General features: G+C 47.4%; 1 protein-coding gene across 2 annotated transcripts; it reads left to right on the top strand.

Annotated features, from left to right (window-relative positions):
* The first annotated feature begins 289 nt into the window (after positions 1-289).
* LOC141776340 (mitofusin-1-like) lies at positions 290-20414 on the top strand. Of its 2 annotated transcripts, none has more exons than XM_074649835.1 (13): positions 290-604; positions 749-856; positions 2698-2851; positions 3107-3174; positions 3254-3375; positions 3474-3600; positions 4802-4906; positions 13655-13757; positions 13843-14063; positions 14141-14242; positions 16465-16563; positions 16659-16793; positions 17613-20414. In XM_074649835.1, the coding sequence occupies exons 1-13, from the start codon at positions 596-598 to the stop codon at positions 17682-17684; spliced, it is 1425 nt and encodes a 474-aa protein (XP_074505936.1). In that variant the 5' UTR covers positions 290-595; the 3' UTR covers positions 17685-20414. The 2 variants fall into 2 exon arrangements, with proteins under 2 accessions (XP_074505936.1, XP_074505935.1); XM_074649834.1 differs by having other exon boundaries at positions 294-604; positions 16367-16563.
* The last annotated feature ends 6609 nt before the right edge of the window (positions 20415-27023 follow it).

Here is a 27023-nt window from a genome sequence, read left to right as displayed (position 1 = left end):
TTTCTTTTCTTTCCTTTCCTTTCCTTTCCTTTCCTTTCCTTTCTTTCTTTCCTTTCCTTTCCTTTCCTTTCCTTTCCTTTCCTTTCCTTTCCTTTCCTTTCCTTTCCTTTCTTTTCTTTTCTTTTCTTTTCTTTTCTTTTCTTTCTTTCCTTTCCTTTCCTTTCCTTTCCTTTCCTTTCCTTTCTTTTCTTTTCTTTTCTTTTCCTTTCCTTTCCTTTCCTTTCCTTTCCTTTCTTTTCTTTTCTTTTCTTTTCTTTTCTTTTCTTTTCTTTTCTTTTCTTTCCTTTCTTTTCTTTTCTTTTCTTTTCTTTTCTTTTGTCGGTCTGTTCAGGAAGCGGTATTGGAGAGTATTAACTCTTTGTGTACAGACGGAGACAAACTGCAGCTGTGAATGCAAATAAAAACAGGAATGATGAGTCAGAATATCAAAGCAGGAGAATAATTCATAATAATCATCTCTGACCTCTGACCTCTGACCTCTGACCTCTGACCCAGCCCTGGCACTGATGTCACTCTGGAGTTGGACAGCTGGATCGATAAGTTCTGTCTGGACGCCGACGTCTTCGTTCTGGTGGGAAACGCGGAGTCGACGCTCATGAACACGGTGAGGGAACCTCATATTGATCATATATAATCAATAATAACGACTCATTGATCATATATAATCAATAATAATGACTCATATTGATCATATATAATCAATAATAATGACTCAGTGTTTCTGTATGTATTATTTTTCCGTCTGCAGGAGAAACTTTTCTTCCACAAAGTCAGCGAGAGAATCTCCAAACCCAATATCTTCATCCTCCACAACCGATGGGACGCTTCAGTGAGCGAACCGGAATACATCGACGAGGTCAGTGTGGGAACCGGGGTGTTCCCAGTTAAGGGAAGTTAAGGGAACCGGGCTGTTCCCAGTTAAGGGAAGTTAAGGGAACCGGGGTGTTCCCAGTTAAGGGAAGTTAAGGGAACCGGGCTGTTCCCAGTTAAGGGAAGTTAAGGGAACCGGGGTGTTCCCAGTTAAGGGAAGTTAAGGGAACCGGGCTGTTCCCAGTTAAGGGAAGTTAAGGGAACCGGGGTGTTCCCAGTTAAGGGAAGTTAAGGGAACCGGGCTGTTCCCAGTTAAGGGAAGTTAAGGGAACCGGGGTGTTCCCAGTTAAGGGAAGTTAAGGGAACCGGGCTGTTCCCAGTTAAGGGAAGTTAAGGGAACCGGGGTGTTCCCAGTTAAGGGAACCGGGGTGTACACAGTAAAGGGAAGGTAAGGGAACCGGGGTGTACACAGTTAAGGGAAGTTAAGGGAACCGGGGTGTTCCCAGTTAAGGGAAGTTAAGGGAACCGGGGTGTTCACAGTAAAGGGAAGGTAAGGGAACCGGGGTGTTCCCAGTTAAGGGAAGTTAATGGAACCGGGGTGTTCCCAGTTAAGGGAAGTTAAGGGAACCGGGGTGTTCCCAGTTAAGGGAAGTTAAGGGAACCGGGGTGTTCCCAGTTAAGGGAAGTTAAGGGAACCGGGGTGTACACAGTAAAGGGAAGGTAAGGGAACCGGGGTGTTCCCAGTTAAGGGAAGTTAATGGAACCGGGGTGTTCCCAGTTAAGGGAAGTTAAGGGAACCGGGGTGTTCCCAGTTAAGGGAAGTTAAGGGAACCGGGGTGTTCCCAGTTAAGGGAAGTTAAGGGAACCGGGGTGTACACAGTAAAGGGAAGGTAAGGGAACCGGGGTGTTCCCAGTTAAGGGAAGTTAAGGGAACCGGGGTGTTCCCAGTTAAGGGAAGTTAAGGGAACCGGGGTGTTCCCAGTTAAGGGAAGTTAAGGGAACCGGGGTGTACACAGTAAAGGGAAGGTAAGGGAACCGGGGTGTTCCCAGTTAAGGGAAGTTAAGGGAACCGGGGTGTTCCCAGTTAAGGGAAGTTAAGGGAACCGGGGTGTTCCCAGTTAAGGGAAGTTAAGGGAACCGGGGTGTACACAGTAAAGGGAAGGTAAGGGAACCGGGGTGTTCCCAGTTAAGGGAAGTTAAGGGAACCGGGGTGTTCCCAGTTAAGGGAAGTTAAGGGAACCGGGGTGTTCCCAGTTAAGGGAAGTTAAGGGAACCGGGGTGTACCCAGTTAAGGGAAGTTAAGGGAACCGGGGTGTTCCCAGTTAAGGGAAGTTAAGGGAACCGGGGTGTTCCCAGTTAAGGGAAGTTAAGGGAACCGGGGTGTTCCCAGTTAAGGGAAGTTAAGGGAACCGGGGTGTACAGAGTAAAGGGAAGGTAAGGGAACCGGGGTGTACACAGTTAAGGGAAGTTAAGGGAACCGGGGTGTACCCAGTTAAGGGAACCGGGGTGTTCCCAGTTAAGGGAAGTTAAGGGAACCGGGGTGTTCCCAGTTAAGGGAAGTTAAGGGAACCGGGGTGTTCCCAGTTAAGGGAAGTTAAGGGAACCGGGGTGTTCCCAGTTAAGGGAAGTTAAGGGAACCGTGGTGTTCCCAGTTAAGGGAAGTTAAGGGAACCGGGGTGTTCCCTGTTAAGGGAAGTTAAGGGAACCGGGGTGTACACAGTTAAGGGAAGTTAAGGGAACCGGGGTGTTCCCTGTTAAGGGAAGTTAAGGGAACCGGGGTGTACCCAGTTAAGGGAAGTTAAGGGAACTGGGGTGTACCCAGTTAAGGGAACTGTACCCAGTTGAGGGACCCGGGATGTACCCACTGTGTCCTCCCCTGCTGCCCAGGTGAGGAAGCAGCACATGGACCGCTGTGTGAGCTTCCTGGCTGAGGAGCTGAAGGTGGTCGGATTGGACGAGGCTCCGGGGAGGATCTTCTTCGTCTCGGCCAAAGAGGTCCTGAACTCCAGGATGCAGCGAGCGCAGGGCATGCCTGAGACAGGTGAGACGGGTGAGGGACAGCAGGACGAAGACGAGGCAGAGACAACCGATGTCTCAAAGTGTAATAATTGATTTGAATCCATAAGGGAAGGATTGGTATTTGCAGCCCTGAAGATGAGTCAACTGGGACTGTGGTTGATAACGTGTGCAGAGATAAAGATTAAAGAATATCTTTTGTGTATTTACTGTTGTTTATGAATCAACAGTTTTATATTTACAATAAATCATTGAATATCTGACCTGTGTCTTCCTGCAGGCGGCGCTCTGGCTGAAGGATTCCACGAGAGACTGAGAGAGTTCCAGATGTTCGAGAGGACGTTTGAGGTACAGAGAGACGTTCTGTGTGATGCTCTGCTGGAAGTGAGCCGTGACATGTGACCGTACGTGACCTTTGACCCCGCAGGAGTTCATCTCTCAGTCCGCGGTGAAGACGAAGTTTGAGCAGCACACGGTGAGAGCGTGGCAGATCACCGAGGCCATCAAAGCCGTGATGGACGCCATCAACATCGCCTCCGCTGATAGGAAGTCAGATAGAAACTCACTCTCTCACTTCCTCTTTAACAAAACCAGCAACTCATGTACGACACTTTGACCTCTGACCTCTGACCTCTGACCTCTGACAGGATCTTCTGCCTGGAGGAGCGTGAGGATCAGAGGGACCGGCTGGACTTCGTCCGAGGACAGATTAACCGTCTGACCGACAACGTCAGACTGAGGATCAGGACTCTGACGGATGAGGTCGCTGCCAAGGTGACCAAATCCTCCTGATGAAGGTTTACTGTACACTCCACAGCTGACGGACACCTCACAACTCAACAATACACCGCCACCACAACACCACCGTAACACCACCACAACACCACCATAACACCACCATAACACCACCACAACACCACCACAACACCACCACCATAACACCACCACCATAACACCACCACAACACCACCACCATGACAACACCACCGTAACACCACCACAACACCACCACCAAGGTGACCAAATCCTCCTGATGAAGGTTTACTGTACACTCCACAGCTGAAGGACACCTCACAACTCAACAATACACCGCCACCACAACACCACCGTAACACCACCATAACACCACCACAACACCACCACAACACCACCACAACACCACCACAACACCACCACCATAACACCACCACCATAACACCACCACAACACCACCACCATGACAACACCACCGTAACACCACCACAACACCACCACCAAGGTGACCAAATCCTCCTGATGAAGGTTTACTGTACACTCCACAGCTGAAGGACACCTCACAACTCAACAATACACCGCCACCACAACACCACCATAACACCACCATAACACCACCACAACACCACCACAACACCACCACAACACCACCATAACACCACCACAACACCACCATAACACCACCACAACACCACCATAACACCACCATAACACCACCATAACACCACCACAACACCACCACAACACCACCATAACACCACCACAACACCACCATAACACCACCACAACACCACCATAACACCATCACAACACCACCGTAACACCACCACAACACCACCACAACACCACCATAACACCACCACAACACCACCATAACACCATCACAACACCACCATAACACCATCACAACACCACCACAACACCACCATAACACCACCATAACACCACCACAACACCACCATAACACCACCACAACACCACCATAACACCATCACAACACCACCACCACAACACCACCACAACACCACCATAACACCACCACAACACCACCATAACACCATCACAACACCACCACAACATCACCATAACAACACCACCATAACACCACCACAACACCACCATAACAACACCAGAACACAGATAACTAATAGATATATATACAGTATATATATAGAGAGAGATTTCTCTAGATGGACAGTAACAGCAGGTTGATGTTGGTCAGGTGGCGACAGCGCTGTCGGATCAGATCCGCTCACTTCCTGTTCTGGTGGAAGAGTTCCGAGCCGATTTCAACCCGACACAAGAAAATCTGGAGCTCTACAAAACTGTGAGTACTGCAGTAAAACTACAAGTACTCAACCTCTGTACAGGGACATGTACAGGGACATGTACGGGGACATGTACGGGGACATGTACGGGGACATGTACGGGGACAAGTACAGCGACATGTACAGGGACATGTACAGGGACATGTACAGGGACAAGTACAGCGACATGTACAGGGACATGTACAGGGACATGTACAGGGACATGTACAGGGACATGTACAGGGACAAGTACAGCGACATGTACAGGGACATGTACAGGGACATGTACAGGGACATGTACAGGGACAAGTACAGCGACATGTACAGGGACAAGTACAGGGACATGTACAGCGACATGTACAGCGACATGTACAGGGACATGTACAGCGACATGTACAGGGACATGTACAGCGACATGTACAGCGACATGTACAGGGACATGTACAGGGACATGTACAGGGACAAGTACAGCGACATGTACAGGGACATGTACAGGGACATGTACAGCGACATGTACAGGGACATGTACAGGGACATGTACAGCGACATGTACAGGGACATGTACAGGGACATGTACAGGGACATGTACAGCGACATGTACAGGGACATGTACAGGGACATGTACAGGGACATGTACAGGGACATGTACAGGGACAAGTACAGCGACATGTACAGGGACATGTACAGGGACATGTACAGGGACATGTACAGGGACATGTACAGGGACATGTACAGGGACAAGTACAGCGACATGTACAGGGACATGTACAGCGACATGTACAGGGACATGTACAGGGACATGTACAGGGACATGTACAGGGACAAGTACAGCGACATGTACAGGGACATGTACAGGGACATGTACAGGGACATGTACAGGGACATGTACAGGGACAAGTACAGCGACATGTACAGGGACATGTACAGCGACATGTACAGCGACAAGTACAGGGACATGTACAGGGACATGTACAGGGACATGTACAGCGACATGTACAGGGACATGTACAGCGACAAGTACAGGGACATGTACAGGGACATGTACAGGGACATGTACAGGGACATGTACAGGGACATGTACAGCGACATGTACAGGGACATGTACAGGGACAAGTACAGCGACAAGTACAGGGACATGTACAGGGACAAGTACAGCGACATGTACAGGGACAAGTACAGCGACAAGTACAGGGACATGTACAGGGACAAGTACAGGGACATGTACAGGGACAAGTACAGCGACATGTACAGGGACAAGTACAGCGACAAGTACAGGGACATGTACAGGGACATGTACAGGGACATGTACAGGGACATGTACAGGGACATGTACAGGGACATGTACAGCGACATGTACAGGGACATGTACAGGGACATGTACAGCGACATGTACAGGGACATGTACAGGGACAAGTACAGCGACATGTACAGGGACAAGTACAGGGACAAGTACAGGGACATGTACAGGGACAAGTACAGGGACATGTACAGGGACAAGTACAGCGACATGTACAGGGACAAGTACAGCGACATGTACAGGGACAAGTACAGGGACAAGTACAGGGACATGTACAGGGACAAGTACAGCGACATGTACAGGGACAAGTACAGGGACATGTACAGGGACAAGTACAGCGACATGTACAGGGACAAGTACAGCGACATGTACAGGGACAAGTACAGGGACAAGTACAGCGACATGTACAGGGACAAGTACAGCGACATGTACAGGGACAAGTACAGGGACATGTACAGGGACAAGTACAGCGACATGTACAGGGACAAGTACAGCGACATGTACAGGGACAAGTACAGCGACATGTACAGGGACAAGTACAGCGACAAGTACAGGGACATGTACAGGGACATGTACAGGGACATGTACAGGGACAAGTACAGCGACATGTACAGGGACAAGTACAGCGACATGTACAGCGACATGTACAGGGACATGTACAGCGACATGTACAGGGACATGTACAGGGACATGTACAGGGACATGTACAGCGACATGTACAGGGACAAGTACAGGGACAAGTACAGGGACATGTACAGGGACAAGTACAGGGACATGTACAGGGACAAGTACAGCGACATGTACAGGGACAAGTACAGCGACATGTACAGGGACAAGTACAGCGACAAGTACAGGGACATGTACAGGGACATGTACAGGGACATGTACAGGGACAAGTACAGCGACATGTACAGGGACAAGTACAGCGACAAGTACAGGGACATGTACAGGGACATGTACAGGGACATGTACAGGGACATGTACAGGGACATGTACAGGGACATGTACAGCGACATGTACAGGGACATGTACAGGGACAAGTACAGCGACATGTACAGGGACATGTACAGCGACAAGTACAGGGACATGTACAGGGACATGTACAGCGACATGTACAGGGACAAGTACAGCGACAAGTACAGGGACATGTACAGGGACATGTACAGGGACATGTACAGGGACATGTACAGGGACATGTACAGGGACATGTACAGCGACATGTACAGGGACATGTACAGGGACAAGTACATCGACATGTACAGGGACAAGTACAGCGACAAGTACAGGGACATGTACAGGGACATGTACAGGGACATGTACAGGGACAAGTACAGCGACAAGTACAGGGACATGTACAGGGACATGTACAGGGACAAGTACAGCGACAAGTACAGGGACATGTACAGCGACATGTACAGCGACAAGTACAGGGACATGTACAGGGACATGTACAGGGACATGTACAGCGACATGTACAGGGACATGTACAGGGACAAGTACAGCGACATGTACAGGGACAAGTACAGCGACAAGTACAGGGACATGTACAGGGACATGTACAGGGACAAGTACAGCGACATGTACAGGGACATGTACAGGGACATGTACAGGGACATGTACAGGGACAAGTACAGCGACAAGTACAGGGACATGTACAGGGACAAGTACAGCGACATGTACAGGGACAAGTACAGCGACAAGTACAGGGACATGTACAGGGACATGTACAGGGACATGTACAGGGACAAGTACAGCGACAAGTACAGGGACATGTACAGGGACATGTACAGGGACAAGTACAGCGACAAGTACAGGGACATGTACAGCGACATGTACAGCGACAAGTACAGGGACATGTACAGGGACATGTACAGGGACATGTACAGCGACATGTACAGGGACATGTACAGGGACAAGTACAGCGACATGTACAGGGACAAGTACAGCGACATGTACAGGGACATGTACAGGGACAAGTACAGCGACATGTACAGGGACATGTACAGGGACATGTACAGGGACATGTACAGGGACATGTACAGCGACATGTACAGGGACAAGTACAGGGACATGTACAGGGACATGTACAGGGACATGTACAGGGACATGTACAGGGACATGTACAGCGACATGTACAGGGACAAGTACAGGGACATGTACAGGGACATGTACAGGGACATGTACAGCGACATGTACAGCGACAAGTACAGGGACATGTACAGGGACATGTACAGGGACATGTACAGCGACATGTACAGGGACATGTACAGGGACAAGTACAGCGACATGTACAGGGACAAGTACAGCGACATGTACAGGGACATGTACAGGGACAAGTACAGCGACATGTACAGGGACATGTACAGGGACATGTACAGGGACATGTACAGGGACATGTACAGCGACATGTACAGGGACAAGTACAGGGACATGTACAGGGACATGTACAGGGACATGTACAGGGACATGTACAGGGACATGTACAGGGACATGTACAGGGACATGTACAGGGACAAGTACGTAGACGTTATGGTGCTTTTTATCCAGAAAGACAGCAGCTCCCCCGTTCACTAGTAGAGGGTTACAGGCCAGTCTGGACGGGTCCAAGATGGCGTCCACGTTGACGTATCGCTGCAACGGGCTGAAGCGTCCAATGCTGCGTCTGTATATATATGTCTACTGTATGTCTATGTCTATGGTTTTTATTAGTTTCAGTGCATTAATGATCCTTAACTAGAGACCATGGGCGGGGAGATATGATGATATTCTGTATTTCTCTGAGCTTCACGTTGTTGTAGAGCATCACTAAACAACCCTCTAGCATACGTACGTCTGATTTTGTTTGTGGTTATCTACAGTATAGGTGTAATTTATGGTGCTGTTAGACGGCTGCCAGGCCGCCCTCTTACTACAGGTGCGTGCCCCCCCTTTGTGTTTTTTTGGACCGCAGTGAAAATGTAGTTTTCGAAAGGCTAAACGGCAACAAATGTGGATTGAAGCAGAATATTTGTGAATTTTGGGAATGATTACATCTTATTTTAAATAAATGTTGACTTCTAGACTGCGGCAAGAGAGGTGAAGCTGAAGGAAGTAGAGGTGGTGAAGCTGAAGGAAGTAGAGGTGGTGAAGCTGAAGGAAGTAGAGGTGGTGAAGCTGAAGGAAGTAGAGACGGTGAATGAAGCTGAAGGAAGTAGAGGTGGTGAAGCTGAAGGAAGTAGAGGTGGTGAAGCTGAAGGAAGTAGAGGTGGTGAAGCTGAAGGAAGTAGAGGTGGTGAAGCTGAAGGAAGTAGAGGTGGTGAAGCTGAAGGAAGTAGAGACGGTGAATGAAGCTGAAGGAAGTAGAGGTGGTGAAGCTGAAGGAAGTAGAGGTGGTGAAGCTGAAGGAAGTAGAGGTGGTGAAGCTGAAGGAAGTAGAGGTGGTGAAGCTGAAGGAAGTAGAGGTGGTGAAGCTGAAGGAAGTAGAGTTGGAGAAGCTGAAGGAAGTAGAGGTGGTGAAGCTGAAGGAAGTAGAGGTGTGAAGCTGAAGGAAGTAGAGGTGGTGAAGCTGAAGGAAGTAGAGGTGGTGAAGCTGAAGGAAGTAGAGGTGGTGAAGCTGAAGGAAGTAGAGACGGTGAATGAAGCTGAAGGAAGTAGAGGTGGTGAAGCTGAAGGAAGTAGAGGTGGTGAAGCTGAAGGAAGTAGAGGTGGTGAAGCTGAAGGAAGTAGAGGTGGTGAAGCTGAAGGAAGTAGAGGTGGTGAAGCTGAAGGAAGTAGAGACGGTGAATGAAGCTGAAGGAAGTAGAGGTGGTGAAGCTGAAGGAAGTAGAGGTGGTGAAGCTGAAGGAAGTAGAGGTGGTGAAGCTGAAGGAAGTAGAGGTGGTGAAGCTGAAGGAAGTAGAGGTGGTGAAGCTGAAGGAAGTAGAGTTGGAGAAGCTGAAGGAAGTAGAGGTGGTGAAGCTGAAGGAAGTAGAGGTGTGAAGCTGAAGGAAGTAGAGGTGGTGAAGCTGAAGGAAGTAGAGGTGGTGAAGCTGAAGGAAGTAGAGGTGGTGAAGCTGAAGGAAGTAGAGTTGGAGAAGCTGAAGGAAGTAGAGGTGGTGAAGCTGAAGGAAGTAGAGGTGGTGAAGCTGAAGGAAGTAGAGGTGGTGAAGCTGAAGGAAGTAGAGTTGGTGAAGCTGAAGGAAGTAGAGACGGTGAATGAAGCTGAAGGAAGTAGAGTTGGAGAAGCTGAAGGAAGTAGAGGTGGTGAAGTTGAAGGAAGTAGAGACGGTGAATGAAGCTGAAGGAAGTAGAGTTGGAGAAGCTGAAGGAAGTAGAGGTGGTGAAGCTGAAGGAAGTAGAGGTGGTGAAGCTGAAGGAAGTAGAGACGGTGAATGAAGCTGAAGGAAGTAGAGACGGTTAAGCTGAAGGAAGTAGAGTTGGAGAAGCTGAAGGAAGTAGAGGTGGTGAAGCTGAAGGAAGTAGAGGTGGTGAAGCTGAAGGAAGTAGAGACGGTTAAGCTGAAGGAAGTAGAGGTGGTGAAGCTGAAGGAAGTAGAGGTGGTGAAGCTGAAGGAAGTAGAGACGGTTAAGCTGAAGGAAGTAGAGGTGGTGAAGCTGAAGGAAGTAGAGGTGGTGAAGCTGAAGGAAGTAGAGGTGGTGAAGCTGAAGGAAGTAGAGGTGGTGAAGCTGAAGGAAGTAGAGACGGTGAATGAAGCTGAAGGAAGTAGAGGTGGTGAAGCTGAAGGAAGTAGAGGTGGTGAAGCTGAAGGAAGTAGAGGTGGTGAAGCTGAAGGAAGTAGAGGTGGTGAAGCTGAAGGAAGTAGAGGTGGTGAAGCTGAAGGAAGTAGAGTTGGAGAAGCTGAAGGAAGTAGAGGTGGTGAAGCTGAAGGAAGTAGAGGTGTGAAGCTGAAGGAAGTAGAGGTGGTGAAGCTGAAGGAAGTAGAGGTGGTGAAGCTGAAGGAAGTAGAGGTGGTGAAGCTGAAGGAAGTAGAGTTGGAGAAGCTGAAGGAAGTAGAGGTGGTGAAGCTGAAGGAAGTAGAGGTGGTGAAGCTGAAGGAAGTAGAGGTGGTGAAGCTGAAGGAAGTAGAGTTGGTGAAGCTGAAGGAAGTAGAGACGGTGAATGAAGCTGAAGGAAGTAGAGTTGGAGAAGCTGAAGGAAGTAGAGGTGGTGAAGTTGAAGGAAGTAGAGACGGTGAATGAAGCTGAAGGAAGTAGAGTTGGAGAAGCTGAAGGAAGTAGAGGTGGTGAAGCTGAAGGAAGTAGAGGTGGTGAAGCTGAAGGAAGTAGAGACGGTGAATGAAGCTGAAGGAAGTAGAGACGGTTAAGCTGAAGGAAGTAGAGTTGGAGAAGCTGAAGGAAGTAGAGGTGGTGAAGCTGAAGGAAGTAGAGGTGGTGAAGCTGAAGGAAGTAGAGACGGTTAAGCTGAAGGAAGTAGAGGTGGTGAAGCTGAAGGAAGTAGAGGTGGTGAAGCTGAAGGAAGTAGAGACGGTTAAGCTGAAGGAAGTAGAGGTGGTGAAGCTGAAGGAAGTAGAGGTGGTGAAGCTGAAGGAAGTAGAGGTGGTGAAGCTGAAGGAAGTAGAGGTGGTGAAGCTGAAGGAAGTAGAGGTGGTGAAGCTGAAGGAAGTAGAGACGGTGAATGAAGCTGAAGGAAGTAGAGGTGGTGAAGCTGAAGGAAGTAGAGGTGGTGAAGCTGAAGGAAGTAGAGGTGGTGAAGCTGAAGGAAGTAGAGGTGGTGAAGCTGAAGGAAGTAGAGGTGGTGAAGCTGAAGGAAGTAGAGGTGGTGAAGCTGAAGGAAGTAGAGTTGGAGAAGCTGAAGGAAGTAGAGGTGGTGAAGCTGAAGGAAGTAGAGGTGTGAAGCTGAAGGAAGTAGAGGTGGTGAAGCTGAAGGAAGTAGAGGTGGTGAAGCTGAAGGAAGTAGAGGTGGTGAAGCTGAAGGAAGTAGAGGTGGTGAAGCTGAAGGAAGTAGAGACGGTTAAGCTGAAGGAAGTAGAGGTGGTGAAGCTGAAGGAAGTAGAGGTGGTGAAGCTGAAGGAAGTAGAGGTGGTGAAGCTGAAGGAAGTAGAGGTGGTGAAGCTGAAGGAAGTAGAGGTGGTGAAGCTGAAGGAAGTAGAGTTGGTGAAGCTGAAGGAAGTAGAGACGGTGAATGAAGCTGAAGGAAGTAGAGTTGGAGAAGCTGAAGGAAGTAGAGGTGGTGAAGTTGAAGGAAGTAGAGACGGTGAATGAAGCTGAAGGAAGTAGAGTTGGAGAAGCTGAAGGAAGTAGAGGTGGTGAAGCTGAAGGAAGTAGAGGTGGTGAAGCTGAAGGAAGTAGAGACGGTGAATGAAGCTGAAGGAAGTAGAGACGGTGAATGAAGCTGAAGGAAGTAGAGACGGTTAAGCTGAAGGAAGTAGAGTTGGAGAAGCTGAAGGAAGTAGAGGTGGTGAAGCTGAAGGAAGTAGAGGTGGTGAAGCTGAAGGAAGTAGAGTTGGTGAAGCTGAAGGAAGTAGAGACGGTGAATGAAGCTGAAGGAAGTAGAGTTGGAGAAGCTGAAGGAAGTAGAGGTGGTGAAGTTGAAGGAAGTAGAGACGGTGAATGAAGCTGAAGGAAGTAGAGTTGGAGAAGCTGAAGGAAGTAGAGGTGGTGAAGCTGAAGGAAGTAGAGGTGGTGAAGCTGAAGGAAGTAGAGACGGTGAATGAAGCTGAAGGAAGTAGAGACGGTTAAGCTGAAGGAAGTAGAGTTGGAGAAGCTGAAGGAAGTAGAGGTGGTGAAGCTGAAGGAAGTAGAGGTGGTGAAGCTGAAGGAAGTAGAGACGGTTAAGCTGAAGGAAGTAGAGGTGGTGAAGCTGAAGGAAGTAGAGGTGGTGAAGCTGAAGGAAGTAGAGACGGTTAAGCTGAAGGAAGTAGAGGTGGTGAAGCTGAAGGAAGTAGAGGTGGTGAAGCTGAAGGAAGTAGAGGTGGTGAAGCTGAAGGAAGTAGAGGTGGTGAAGCTGAAGGAAGTAGAGACGGTGAATGAAGCTGAAGGAAGTAGAGGTGGTGAAGCTGAAGGAAGTAGAGGTGGTGAAGCTGAAGGAAGTAGAGGTGGTGAAGCTGAAGGAAGTAGAGACGGTGAATGAAGCTGAAGGAAGTAGAGACGGTGAATGAAGCTGAAGGAAGTAGAGTTGGAGAAGCTGAAGGAAGTAGAGGTGGTGAAGTTGAAGGAAGTAGAGACGGTGAATGAAGCTGAAGGAAGTAGAGTTGGAGAAGCTGAAGGAAGTAGAGGTGGTGAAGCTGAAGGAAGTAGAGGTGGTGAAGCTGAAGGAAGTAGAGACGGTGAATGAAGCTGAAGGAAGTAGAGACGGTTAAGCTGAAGGAAGTAGAGTTGGAGAAGCTGAAGGAAGTAGAGGTGGTGAAGCTGAAGGAAGTAGAGGTGGTGAAGCTGAAGGAAGTAGAGACGGTTAAGCTGAAGGAAGTAGAGGTGGTGAAGCTGAAGGAAGTAGAGGTGGTGAAGCTGAAGGAAGTAGCGACTCCACTAAGCTGCTGGTTGTTCGGTGTCTCCAGAAGCTGCTCCAGCACGTGGATGAGAGGATGGTCGGCTCTCTGAGTCATCGCTGCTCCGTCAGCGTCCTTGGAGACATCAGAGATGCTCAGAAACACATGATCGGTACGACGCCTCGCTCTCTCTTCACGTGTTGTTTCACCGCCGCTCACGAAAACGTGTGACGTGATGGTCTGTCCTCTGTCCTCAGACAGCGTCCGTCCTCTGCTGTCTCCGTCCGTCCACGAGCAGCTCTCCTCTCCCTCCGCCTCCTTCGACCTGACCTATGAGCTCGGCCTCGTCGCCCTCTGCGCAGACTTCAATGAAAACATCGAGTTCCAGTTTTCTCTGGGCTGGACCGCCCTCGTCACGCGCTTCATCGGAGCCACCAACGCCAAGCGAGCGCTGAGCGGCGCCGACTCGCGGCTGCAGGTGTTTATTACGTCACATCCAGCACGTAGATTGATATTCTTTATATTCCAGCTCTTCACCTTTATTCCTCTCTGCAGGAGAGCTCCTCCTTTAAGGACGAGATGGTGGTTTCCATAGCGACAGGTCTGGTCTCGGTCACCTCCCGGGCGTCCATGACAGTGCTGGTGATCGGTGGAGTGGTACGTCCGGTCATTATTGATTCTTTATTGATTCTTTAGTCTGTTTGTCTGTCTGTCTTTCTAACTGTCTGTCTCTCTAACTGTCTGTCTGTCTGTCTGTCTCTCTAACTGTCTGTCTGTCAAGGAAGCTAAATGTCATTTCAGCCGTGCATTTATAATTTCTATATATTTTTTTCCTACCGCTATACTAAATTATATTATACTATATTATACTATATTATATTATATTTTACTATACTATATTATACTTTATTATATTATACTATATTATATTATATTATATTATACTATATTATATTATACTATATTATATTATATTATACTATATTATATTATACTATACTATATTATATTATATTATATTATATTATATTATACTATATTATATTATATTATATTATACTATATTATATTATACTATACTATATTATATTATACTATATTATACTATATTATATTATATTATATTATACTATATTATATTATATTATATTATACTATACTATATTATATTATACTATATTATACTATATTATATTATATTATATTATACTATATTATATTATATTATATTATATTATATTATACTATATTATATTATACTATATTATATTATATTATATTATATTATACTATACTATATTATATTATATTATATTATATTATACTATATTATATTATATTATACTATATTATATTATATTATACTATATTATATTATATTATACTATATTATATTATATTATATTATATTATATTATACTATATTATATTATACTATATTATACTATATTATATTATATTATATTATACTATATTATATTATATTATACTATATTATATTATACTATACTATATTATATTATACTATATTATACTATATTATATTATATTATATTATACTATATTATATTATATTATATTATATTATACTATATTATATTATACTATATTATATTATATTATATTATATTATATTATATTATACTATATTATATTATATTATATTATACTATATTATATTATATTATACTATATTATATTATATTATACTATATTATATTATACTATATTATATGATATTATACTATATTATATTATATTATATTATACTATATTATATTATACTATACTATATTATATTATACTATATTATACTATATTATATTATATTTTACTATATTATATTATACTTTATTATATTATACTATATTATATTATATTATATTATACTATATTATATTATTCTATATTATATTATACTATATTATATTATACTATACTATATTATATTATACTATATTATACTATATTATATTATATTTTACTATATTATATTATACTTTATTATATTATACTATATTATATTATATTATACTTTATTATATTATACTATATTATATTATATTATACTATATTATATTATACTATATTATATTATATTATACTATATTATATTATACTATATTATATTATATTATACTATATTATATTATACTATATTATATTATATTATACTATATTATATTATATTATATTATACTATATTATATTATATTATATTATACTATATTATATTATATTATATTATATTATACTATATTATATTATATTATACTATATTATACTATATTATATTATATTATACTATACTATATTATATTATATTATACTATATTATATTATATTATACTATATTATACTATATTATATTATATTATACTATACTATATTATATTATATTATACTATATTATTTTATATTATACTATATTATACTATATTATATTATACTATATTATATTCTATTATATTCTATTATTTTATATTATATTATTTTATATTATATTATATTATATAATACAATATTATATTATTTTATATTACGTTATATTATATTTTAAAAAGTACAAAAAAATCAATTTTATCTTTTGTTGTTTTCTTTTTTCTTTGTTTTGGTGCTGACATAATTTTATTAAAATGTATAAAAAGAAAATCAAGTAAAAAAGAGAGTTTTTATTTTAGATTATGGCTGCATGGTTATATACACTCGATGAGTGTGTGTGTGTGTGTGTGTGAACCCTGTGGACTCAGCGGCGTGCTCAGGTGTGTTGGTGTGCTGCAGGTGTGGCGTTCGGTGGGCTGGCGTCTCATCGCTCTGTCCCTCTCTCTGTACGGTCTCCTCTACCTGTACGAGAAACTCACCTGGACCGACGCCAGCAGAGAGCGCGCTCTGAAGCAGCAGTTTGTGGAGCACGCCGCCCGCCGCCTGAGAGCCGTCATCCCCGTCACCAGCTCCGCCTGCAGCCAGCAGGTGTTCAAGTAAGGCCCCCCCCCCTCCTGGCTCCTACACGGTCCCAGCTGAGCGATCACCTGAGAGACGCTTCAACTCACCTGGCGTTGTGTTTGTGTTTGAGGGAGCTGTCGTCCACCTTCAGCCGTCTGACTCAGAGAGTGGATCTGAGCGAGGCCGAGCTGGAGGGGAACATCCGCCAGCTGAGCTTCAGGATCCAGAGACTGGAGAACATCCAGAGGAGGTCCAAGGCCTTCAGGTCAGAGGTCACGCTCTACACCGTCACGGCACATAACGAGCAACACTATCTCTACCGTACTGGTCATCACCTTTATTTAACCCCTTAGCTGCCAGCTGAGCTCGGTAGAATCCTCTCCTTCCTCTCTGACGGCATCACAGATATGACCTGTAGTCATCACTAGAGCTGTTACCTCTCCTCCTCTCTGTAGTCATCACTAGAGCTGTTACCTCTCCTCCTCTCTGACGGCATCACAGATATGACCTGTAGTCATCACTAGAGCTGTTACCTCTCCTCCTCTCTGTAGTCATCACTAGAGCTGTTACCTCTCCTCCTCTCTGTAGTCATCACTAGAGCTGTTACCTCTCCTCTCTGACGGCATCACAGATATGACCTGTAGTCATCACTAGAGCTGTTACTGCTGAAGTAGAAGATAACCAAGAGTACCTGTACCACAGAACGGCACTTAAAGGGATAGTTGAGGTGTTTCTCCGTAGTCGGTGTATTACTGCAGCAGATGGAGTCTGGAGCAAAGCAACGTAGAGTACCTCTACTGTAGTACTGAGTAGTAATAGTAGAGTACCTCTACTGTAGTACTGAGTAGTAGTAGTAGAGTACCTCTACTGTAGTACTGAGTAGTAGTAGTAGAGTACCTCTACTGTAGTACTGAGTAGTAGTAGTAGAGTACCTCTACTGTAGTACTGAGTAGTAGTAGTAGAGTACCTCTACTGTAGTACTGAGTAGTAGTAGTAGAGTACCTCTACTGTAGTACTGAGTAGTAGTAGTAGTAGTAGAGTACCTCTACTGTAGTACTTCCTGTATTTTTCTGTGTGTTTTCAGGAACAGAGCCACGGAGCTGGAGACTCTGCTGGAGGCCTTCTCAGTTCAGTACCTGCAGGGGAACTGAACTGAACTGAAGTGAAGTGGCGCCGCCTGCTGACGGACTCACTGAACCTCTTGAGGTGGTGTCTCACAGCGTTACCGTGGTAACGTGATCAGTGTTCACGTGGATCTATCGGCAGATATGGAATATCATATTTATAATATTCTTCAGTGTTTAGTCAGCTGATAATCAGAGTCGTGTTTCCGTTAGCTTAGAATGAGCCCTTCATCTCCACGCAGGGAGCGGGTCCTCTCCACGGAGCGGCGTTTCTACGGGAGCCCAGAATGGACAAACCAAACGCGGCGGCGGCGGCAGGAAACAAGGATAAACATTAGAGTGGCCTCAGTGTTTATGAGAGACGCCCAAGTTTCCTGTTTTCTGCTGAACCTGAAGGCCACCGTAGATCCTCTGCACACCGCCCCTTTAACTGATAACTAGGGATGCACCGATACCGATACCAGTACCGGGTATCTGGTCCGATACCGATACCAGTACCGGGTATCTGGTCCGATACCGATACCAGTACCGGGTATCTGGTCCGATACCAGTACCCGGTATCTGGTCTGATACCGATACCAGTACCCGGTGTCAGGTCCGATACCGATACCAGTACCGGGTATCTGGTCCGATACCGATACCAGTACCGGGTATCTGGTCCGATACCGATACCAGTACCGGGTATCTGGTCCGATACCGATACCAGTACCGGGTATCTGGTCCGATACCGATACCAGTACCGGGTATCTGGTCCGATACCAGTACCCGGTATCTGGTCTGATACCGATACCAGTACCCGGTGTCAGGTCCGATACCGATACCAGTACCGGGTATCTGGTCCGATACCGATACCAGTACCGGGTATCTGGTCCGATACCGATACCAGTACCGGGTATCTGGTCCGATACCGATACCAGTACCGGGTATCTGGTCCGATACCGATACCAGTACCGGGTATCTGGTCCGATACCAGTACCCGGTATCTGGTCTGATACCGATACCAGTACCCGGTGTCAGGTCCGATACCGATACCAGTACCGGGTATCTGGTCCGATACCGATACCAGTACCGGGTATCTGGTCCGATACCGATACCAGTACCGGGTATCTGGTCCGATACCGATACCAGTACTGGGTATCTGGTCCGATACCAGTACCCGGTATCTGGTCCGATACCGATACCAGTACCCGGTGTCAGGTCCGATACCGATACCAGTACCCGGTATCTGGTCCGATACCGATACCAGTACCCGGTATCAGGTCCGATACCGATACCAGTACCCGGTATCAGGTCCGATACCAGTACCCGGTATCTGGTCCGATACCGATACCAGTACCCGGTATCTGGTCCGATACCGATACCAGTACCCGGTATCTGGTCCGATACCGATACCAGTACCCGGTGTCAGGTCCGATACTGTGCTCATATACTCGTACTCAGGAAAACGCCTCCGATAGCACTTTACGGCAGCATGACGTTAACCTCTCGTCAGCATCTTTCGGGTCCTCGCGCACCACCTCCCCGACGGTGCGGGCGAGACGGACCGGTGGTGCGCCCGACCCCGCTGGGCCGGGATCCCACCTCAGCCGGTGCGCGTCGGCCATCACTTTCATTTCGCCACGGGGTTTTGCTTGCACCCTCTGACTCGTGTGCGTTAGACTCCTTGGTCCGTGTTTCAAGACGGGTCGCAGACCCCTGGCGCCTTTTACGTGGGCCGAGCCCCGCCCTGGGGGCACGACGCGGTCGGGCCACACTGAGGTCAGTCCGCCCCGGTCGACGGTCGCACCGGGAGCAGGGAGCCCCATCCCTCCCTGGCGAGGAGAGAGGGCGCAGTGAGCACTTTGTCCACGGCCCCGGGAAGCAGCGAGGTCCGGGCGGGGAGCGCTGTGACCTTCTCCCCGAGCCTTTCCAAGCCGACCTAGAGCCGGTGGCGGCGCACCGCCTCGTATGCGGGACTCCCCAGCCTGCCGTGTGTCGCTCACACCCTCCAGCTGGCTGTTAACGAGGCTCTTTAGGCACAGAGAAGTACTCATATCGGTACTCGTATCGGTACTCGTATCGGTACTCGGTATCGGAGAGAACCCAGATGGAAGTACTTGTACTCAGTCTGAAGTGGTATCGGTGCATCCCTACTGATAACCAATCAGTGATCAGTGAAACCTCCACCACGTTAACGGAGCGTCGGTAGCACCGGGTATCGATTTAAATCCAACAGGATCCCTTCATTCTTGACTCTGAAAACAGACTCAAGGTCACCTTACTGGCTTATTTCGCGGAGCTTTCAGCTGTGTCAAGCAGTCTCCATCAGCAGATGCGGTCGTCGTGACGATGGACATGTTGATCATGGATGTATAGAGAGAACTGGATCCAGCGTTGGAGGCGGGAAAAGTCTTTTTGGGCCCGCTGGCATCAGGTGACGGACTCTGAGGTTGCAGCACCGCCGTTTCACCGCTACGGTCGTTGGCATCATGACCAGCGCTCTTCCTGGGGGGGGGGGTGCTCCTGATGTTTAAACTTCCTGAAGTTATGTCCCATTCTATCAATGAATGAACGGCTTAATGTCGGCAGGTTGTGTCCTCCATACTCTACCCCCCCCCTCTGTCTTCTGTTCTTCATTACGTCTTCTCTTTTGGACGTGTTTCTAAGCTGAGAGAGAAACGGAGTCTGTGTGTTGAACTGTAGATCTGTTGGTTACTGACGTTGAAAATGTATTTTCAGAATGTGAATGTTGTCTTTGTTAGAACAATAAAGCTTTGAAAATATGGGCCTTTCTGATTGTGCAAAAAAAAGAAGTTTTCAGTCACTCGACCAAACAACGTGCCGAATATCAGCGCCCAGACGCCAGTAAAACGTCCTCCTACAGAGACGACCAGACGCCAGTAAAACGTCCTCCTACAGAGACGACCAGACGCCAGTAAAACGTCCTCCTACAGAGACGACCAGACGCCAGTAGAACGTCCTCCTACAGAGACGACCAGACGCCAGTAAAACGTCCTCCTGCAGAGAGACGACCAGACGCCAGTAAAACGTCCTCCTGCAGAGAGACGACCAGACGCCAGTAAAACGTCCTCCTGCAGAGAGACGACCAGACGCCAGTAACACGTCCTCCTGCAGAGACGACCAGACGCCAGTAAAACGTCCTCCTGCAGAGAGACGACCAGACGCCAGTAAAACGTCCTCCTGCAGAGACGACCAGACGCCAGTAAAACGTCCTCCTGCAGAGAGACGACCAGACGCCAGTAAAACGTCCTCCTGCAGAGAGACGACCAGACGCCAGTAAAACGTCCTCCTGCAGAGAGACGACCAGACGCCAGTAAAACGTCCTCCTGCAGAGAGACGACCAGACGCCAGTAACACGTCCTCCTGCAGAGAGACGACCAGACGCCAGTAAAACGTCCTCCTGCAGAGAGACGACCAGACGCCAGTAAAACGTCCTCCTGCAGAGAGACGACCAGACGCCAGTAAAACGTCCTCCTGCAGAGACGACCAGACGCCAGTAAAACGTCCTCCTGCAGAGAGACGACCAGACGCCAGTAAAACGTCCTCCTGCAGAGACGACCAGACGCCAGTAAAACGTCCTCCTGCAGAGACGACCAGACGCCAGTAAAACGTCCTCCTGCAGAGAGACGACCAGACGCCAGTAAAACGTCCTCCTGCAGAGACGACCAGACGCCAGTAAAACGTCCTCCTGCAGAGAGACGACCAGACGCCAGTAACACGTCCTCCTGCAGAGAGACGACCAGACGCCAGTAAAACGTCCTCCTGCAGAGAGACGACCAGACGCCAGTAAAACGTCCTCCTGCAGAGACGACCAGACGCCAGTAAAACGTCCTCCTGCAGAGACGACCAGACGCCAGTAACACGTCCTCCTGCAGAGAGACGACCAGACGCCAGTAAAACGTCCTCCTGCAGAGAGACGACCAGACGCCAGTAACACGTCCTCCTGCAGAGAGACGACCAGACGCCAGTAAAACGTCCTCCTGCAGAGAGACGACCAGACGCCAGTAAAACGTCCTCCTGCAGAGAGACGACCAGACGCCAGTAACACGTCCTCCTGCAGAGACGACCAGACGCCAGTAAAACGTCCTCCTGCAGAGAGACGACCAGACGCCAGTAAAACGTCCTCCTGCAGAGAGACGACCAGACGCCAGTAACACGTCCTCCTGCAGAGACGACCAGACGCCAGTAAAACGTCCTCCTGCAGAGAGACGACCAGACGCCAGTAACACGTCCTCCTGCAGAGAGACGACCAGACGCCAGTAAAACGTCCTCCTGCAGAGACGACCAGACGCCAGTAAAACGTCCTCCTGCAGAGACGACCAGACGCCAGTAAAACGTCCTCCTGCAGAGACGACCAGACGCCAGTAAAACGTCCTCCTGCAGAGACGACCAGACGCCAGTAACACGTCCTCCTACAGAGACGACCAGACGCCAGTAAAACGTCCTCCTACAGAGACGACCAGACGCCAGTAAAACGTCCTCCTGCAGAGAGACGACCAGACGCCAGTAAAACGTCCTCCTGCAGAGACGACCAGACGCCAGTAACACGTCCTCCTGCAGAGAGACGACCAGACGCCAGTAAAACGTCCTCCTGCAGAGAGACGACCAGACGCCAGTAACACGTCCTCCTGCAGAGACGACCAGACGCCAGTAAAACGTCCTCCTGCAGAGAGACGACCAGACGCCAGTAACACGTCCTCCTGCAGAGACGACCAGACGCCAGTAAAACGTCCTCCTGCAGAGAGACGACCAGACGCCAGTAAAACGTCCTCCTGCAGAGAGACGACCAGACGCCAGTAACACGTCCTCCTGCAGAGAGACGACCAGACGCCAGTAAAACGTCCTCCTGCAGAGAGACGACCAGACGCCAGTAAAACGTCCTCCTGCAGAGAGACGACCAGACGCCAGTAAAACGTCCTCCTGCAGAGACGACCAGACGCCAGTAAAACGTCCTCCTGCAGAGAGACGACCAGACGCCAGTAAAACGTCCTCCTGCAGAGACGACCAGACGCCAGTAAAACGTCCTCCTGCAGAGAGACGACCAGACGCCAGTAACACGTCCTCCTGCAGAGAGACGACCAGACGCCAGTAAAACGTCCTCCTGCAGAGACGACCAGACGCCAGTAAAACGTCCTCCTGCAGAGAGACGACCAGACGCCAGTAAAACGTCCTCCTGCAGAGACGACCAGACGCCAGTAAAACGTCCTCCTGCAGAGACGACCAGACGCCAGTAACACGTCCTCCTGCAGAGAGACGACCAGACGCCAGTAACACGTCCTCCTGCAGAGACGACCAGACGCCAGTAACACGTCCTCCTGCAGAGAGACGACCAGACGCCAGTAAAACGTCCTCCTGCAGAGAGACGACCAGACGCCAGTAACACGTCCTCCTGCAGAGAGACGACCAGACGCCAGTAAAACGTCCTCCTGCAGAGAGACGACCAGACGCCAGTAAAACGTCCTCCTGCAGAGAGACGACCAGACGCCAGTAACACGTCCTCCTGCAGAGACGACCAGACGCCAGTAAAACGTCCTCCTGCAGAGAGACGACCAGACGCCAGTAAAACGTCCTCCTGCAGAGAGACGACCAGACGCCAGTAACACGTCCTCCTGCAGAGACGACCAGACGCCAGTAAAACGTCCTCCTGCAGAGAGACGACCAGACGCCAGTAACACGTCCTCCTGCAGAGAGACGACCAGACGCCAGTAAAACGTCCTCCTGCAGAGACGACCAGACGCCAGTAAAACGTCCTCCTGCAGAGACGACCAGACGCCAGTAAAACGTCCTCCTGCAGAGAGACGACCAGACGCCAGTAACACGTCCTCCTGCAGAGACGACCAGACGCCAGTAAAACGTCCTCCTGCAGAGACGACCAGACGCCAGTAAAACGTCCTCCTGCAGAGACGACCAGACGCCAGTAACACGTCCTCCTGCAGAGAGACGACCAGACGCCAGTAAAACGTCCTCCTGCAGAGAGACGACCAGACGCCAGTAAAACGTCCTCCTGCAGAGAGACGACCAGACGCCAGTAAAACGTCCTCCTGCAGAGAGACGACCAGACGCCAGTAAAACGTCCTCCTGCAGAGACGACCAGACGCCAGTAAAACGTCCTCCTGCAGAGAGACGACCAGACGCCAGTAAAACGTCCTCCTGCAGAGACGACCAGACGCCAGTAAAACGTCCTCCTGCAGAGAGACGACCAGACGCCAGTAAAACGTCCTCCTACAGAGACGACCAGACGCCAGTAAAACGTCCTCCTGCAGAGACGACCAGACGCCAGTAAAACGTCCTCCTACAGAGACGACCAGACGCCAGTAACACGTCCTCCTGCAGAGACGACCAGACGCCAGTAAAACGTCCTCCTGCAGAGAGACGACCAGACGCCAGTAAAACGTCCTCCTGCAGAGACGACCAGACGCCAGTAACACGTCCTCCTGCAGAGACGACCAGACGCCAGTAAAACGTCCTCCTGCAGAGAGACGACCAGACGCCAGTAACACGTCCTCCTGCAGAGAGACGACCAGACGCCAGTAACACGTCCTCCTGCAGAGAGACGACCAGACGCCAGTAAAACGTCCTCCTGCAGAGAGACGACCAGACGCCAGTAACACGTCCTCCTGCAGAGAGACGACCAGACGCCAGTAAAACGTCCTCCTACAGAGAGACGACCAGACGCCAGTAACACGTCCTCCTGCAGAGAGACGACCAGACGCCAGTAAAACGTCCTCCTGCAGAGAGACGACCAGACGCCAGTAACACGTCCTCCTGCAGAGAGACGACCAGACGCCAGTAAAACGTCCTCCTGCAGAGAGACGACCAGACGCCAGTAAAACGTCCTCCTGCAGAGACGACCAGACGCCAGTAAAACGTCCTCCTGCAGAGACGACCAGACGCCAGTAACACGTCCTCCTGCAGAGAGACGACCAGACGCCAGTAAAACGTCCTCCTGCAGAGAGACGACCAGACGCCAGTAAAACGTCCTCCTGCAGAGAGACGACCAGACGCCAGTAACACGTCCTCCTGCAGAGAGACGACCAGACGCCAGTAAAACGTCCTCCTGCAGAGACGACCAGACGCCAGTAAAACGTCCTCCTGCAGAGAGACGACCAGACGCCAGTAAAACGTCCTCCTGCAGAGACGACTAGACGCCAGTAACACGTCCTCCTGCAGAGACGACCAGACGCCAGTAAAACGTCCTCCTGCAGAGAGACGACCAGACGCCAGTAAAACGTCCTCCTGCAGAGAGACGACCAGACGCCAGTAAAACGTCCTCCTGCAGAGACGACTAGACGCCGGACCAGGTCATAGAGGGGTCAGGACCAGGTCATAGAGGGATCATAGAGGGGTCATAGAGGGGTCATAGAGGGCTCACCACAGCGACGACAACGCCAGCTCTAGATTATACTGATATATATATCTCATCCTCAGACGGTGACGTTTATCTCTCTGTTCAGCGTATTACATTCTTCTTCTTCTTCTCTCCATCTTTAAAGGTAGAAACGTGACGACTCGTCTGTGAAGATCGACGACTCGGCTCTCTCGACGTGTTCAGGTGAGTCACACCTGCAGAATCAGTCAGAAACCAGGACCTGAACCCTGATCAGGTCCCTCTCAGGACCCTGAACCAGATCAGGATCAGATCCTCCTGAAGAGTTACATCATGATGACATCATCAGTGAACTTCCTCTCTATCTCTGCAGTGATTGGCTGACAGGCTGTTTAATTAATTCATTAATACACACACATTGAATTAATTAGACTTTATTAAAGATATTTGAGATGTTTGAAACAAACTCTCTTATTAGTTGAATAATAAATGAAGGGTTTTAATTAATAAGAATACATTTAAAAAGGTAGCAACTCTTTCAGCTTATTATTCCAACTCAGAACGGAGAAAGAAAAGAAAAACATATCTGGAAAGAGTCAAAGTTTGTTTTTCCTTTAATACACTATAATACTATTCTATCTGATAATCCTGAATCTGTTATTCGACATCTAGAAGCTGAGATATTTAAACTTTAGACTCTTTATCTCTCAAAAAAAACGCTATCAAATTATCAGACAAAATCAGACATGTTAGGATGCAACAATCCCCAAAACCAGCCGGTGAGATCCTGGATGGACGGAACAGTGAACGGGCGGAGAGCTCCAGATCACAGCCTGATATCACAGAATCATGATGGGATGCAACGTGATGGTTTTAATGGTTTTAATGGTTTCAATGGTTTCAATGGTTTCAATGGTTTCAATGGTTTCAATGGTTTTAATGGTTTCAATGGTTTTAATGGTTTGAATGGTTTTAATGGTTTCAATGGTTTCAATGGTTTGAATGGTTTTAATGGTTTTAATGGTTTCAATGGTTTCAATGGTTTCAATGGTTTCAATGGTTTTAATGGTTTCAATGGTTTTAATGGTTTAAATGGTTTTAATGGTTTGAATGGTTTAAATGGTTTGAATGGTTTGAATGGTTTAAATGGTTTGAATGGTTTTAATGGTTTCGATGGTTTCAATGGTTTTAATGGTTTCAATGGTTTCAATGGTTTTAATGGTTTTAATGGTTTCAATGGTTTTAATGGTTTCAATGGTTTTAATGGTTTTAATGGTTTCAATGGTTTCAATGGTTTTAATGGTACATTTTGGTCCTTCAGGGTCTACACACTTTATTATAGACTTATTATAGGAGCGGAGGTCACTATTTAAATAAATACATTTAATAATTAGAATGATTATAATCATATATAATTAATAATAATATGTAATTAATATAATTAATTATAATAATAATACATTTATAACAATTTAAATAAAACTCTCACCCTAGTGAAAATTAACAGACAACATGATTGAAAAATTAATTAATAATAAATTGCTGCCCTCAAAATATGTTTTTAATCAGGTATTTATTGTTGACATGACGAGTCACATGACTTTAATCTCTGACTGATGATGTTTATTCTTCTTTCATCTCAGATCTGATGAATCATTATACTAAACAGAGGATGGATGATGTGATCTGTCTCAGGTCAGATTAACTCTCGTCAGGTGTCTCAGGTCAGATTAACTCTCGTCAGGTGTCTCAGGTCAGATTAACTCTCGTCGGGTGTCTCAGGTCAGATTAACTCTCGTCGGGTGTCTCAGGTCAGATTAACTCTCGTCAGGTGTCTCAGGTCAGATTAACTCTCGTCGGGTGTCTCAGGTCAGATTAACTCTCGTCGGGTGTCTCGGGTCAGATTAACTCTCGTCGGGTGTCTCGGGTCAGATTAACTCTCGTCGGGTGTCTCGGGTCAGATTAACTCTCGTCGGGTGTCTCGGGTCAGATTAACTCTCGTCGGGTGTCTCGGGTCAGATTAACTCTCGTCGGGTGTCTCGGG

This window comes from Sebastes fasciatus, chromosome 11, assembly GCF_043250625.1.
Source record: "Sebastes fasciatus isolate fSebFas1 chromosome 11, fSebFas1.pri, whole genome shotgun sequence".
Lineage (NCBI taxonomy): Eukaryota > Metazoa > Chordata > Actinopteri > Perciformes > Sebastidae > Sebastes > Sebastes fasciatus.
The sequence above is the reverse complement of the archived record's forward strand: the minus strand, read 5'-3'. Positions and strand labels throughout refer to the sequence as shown.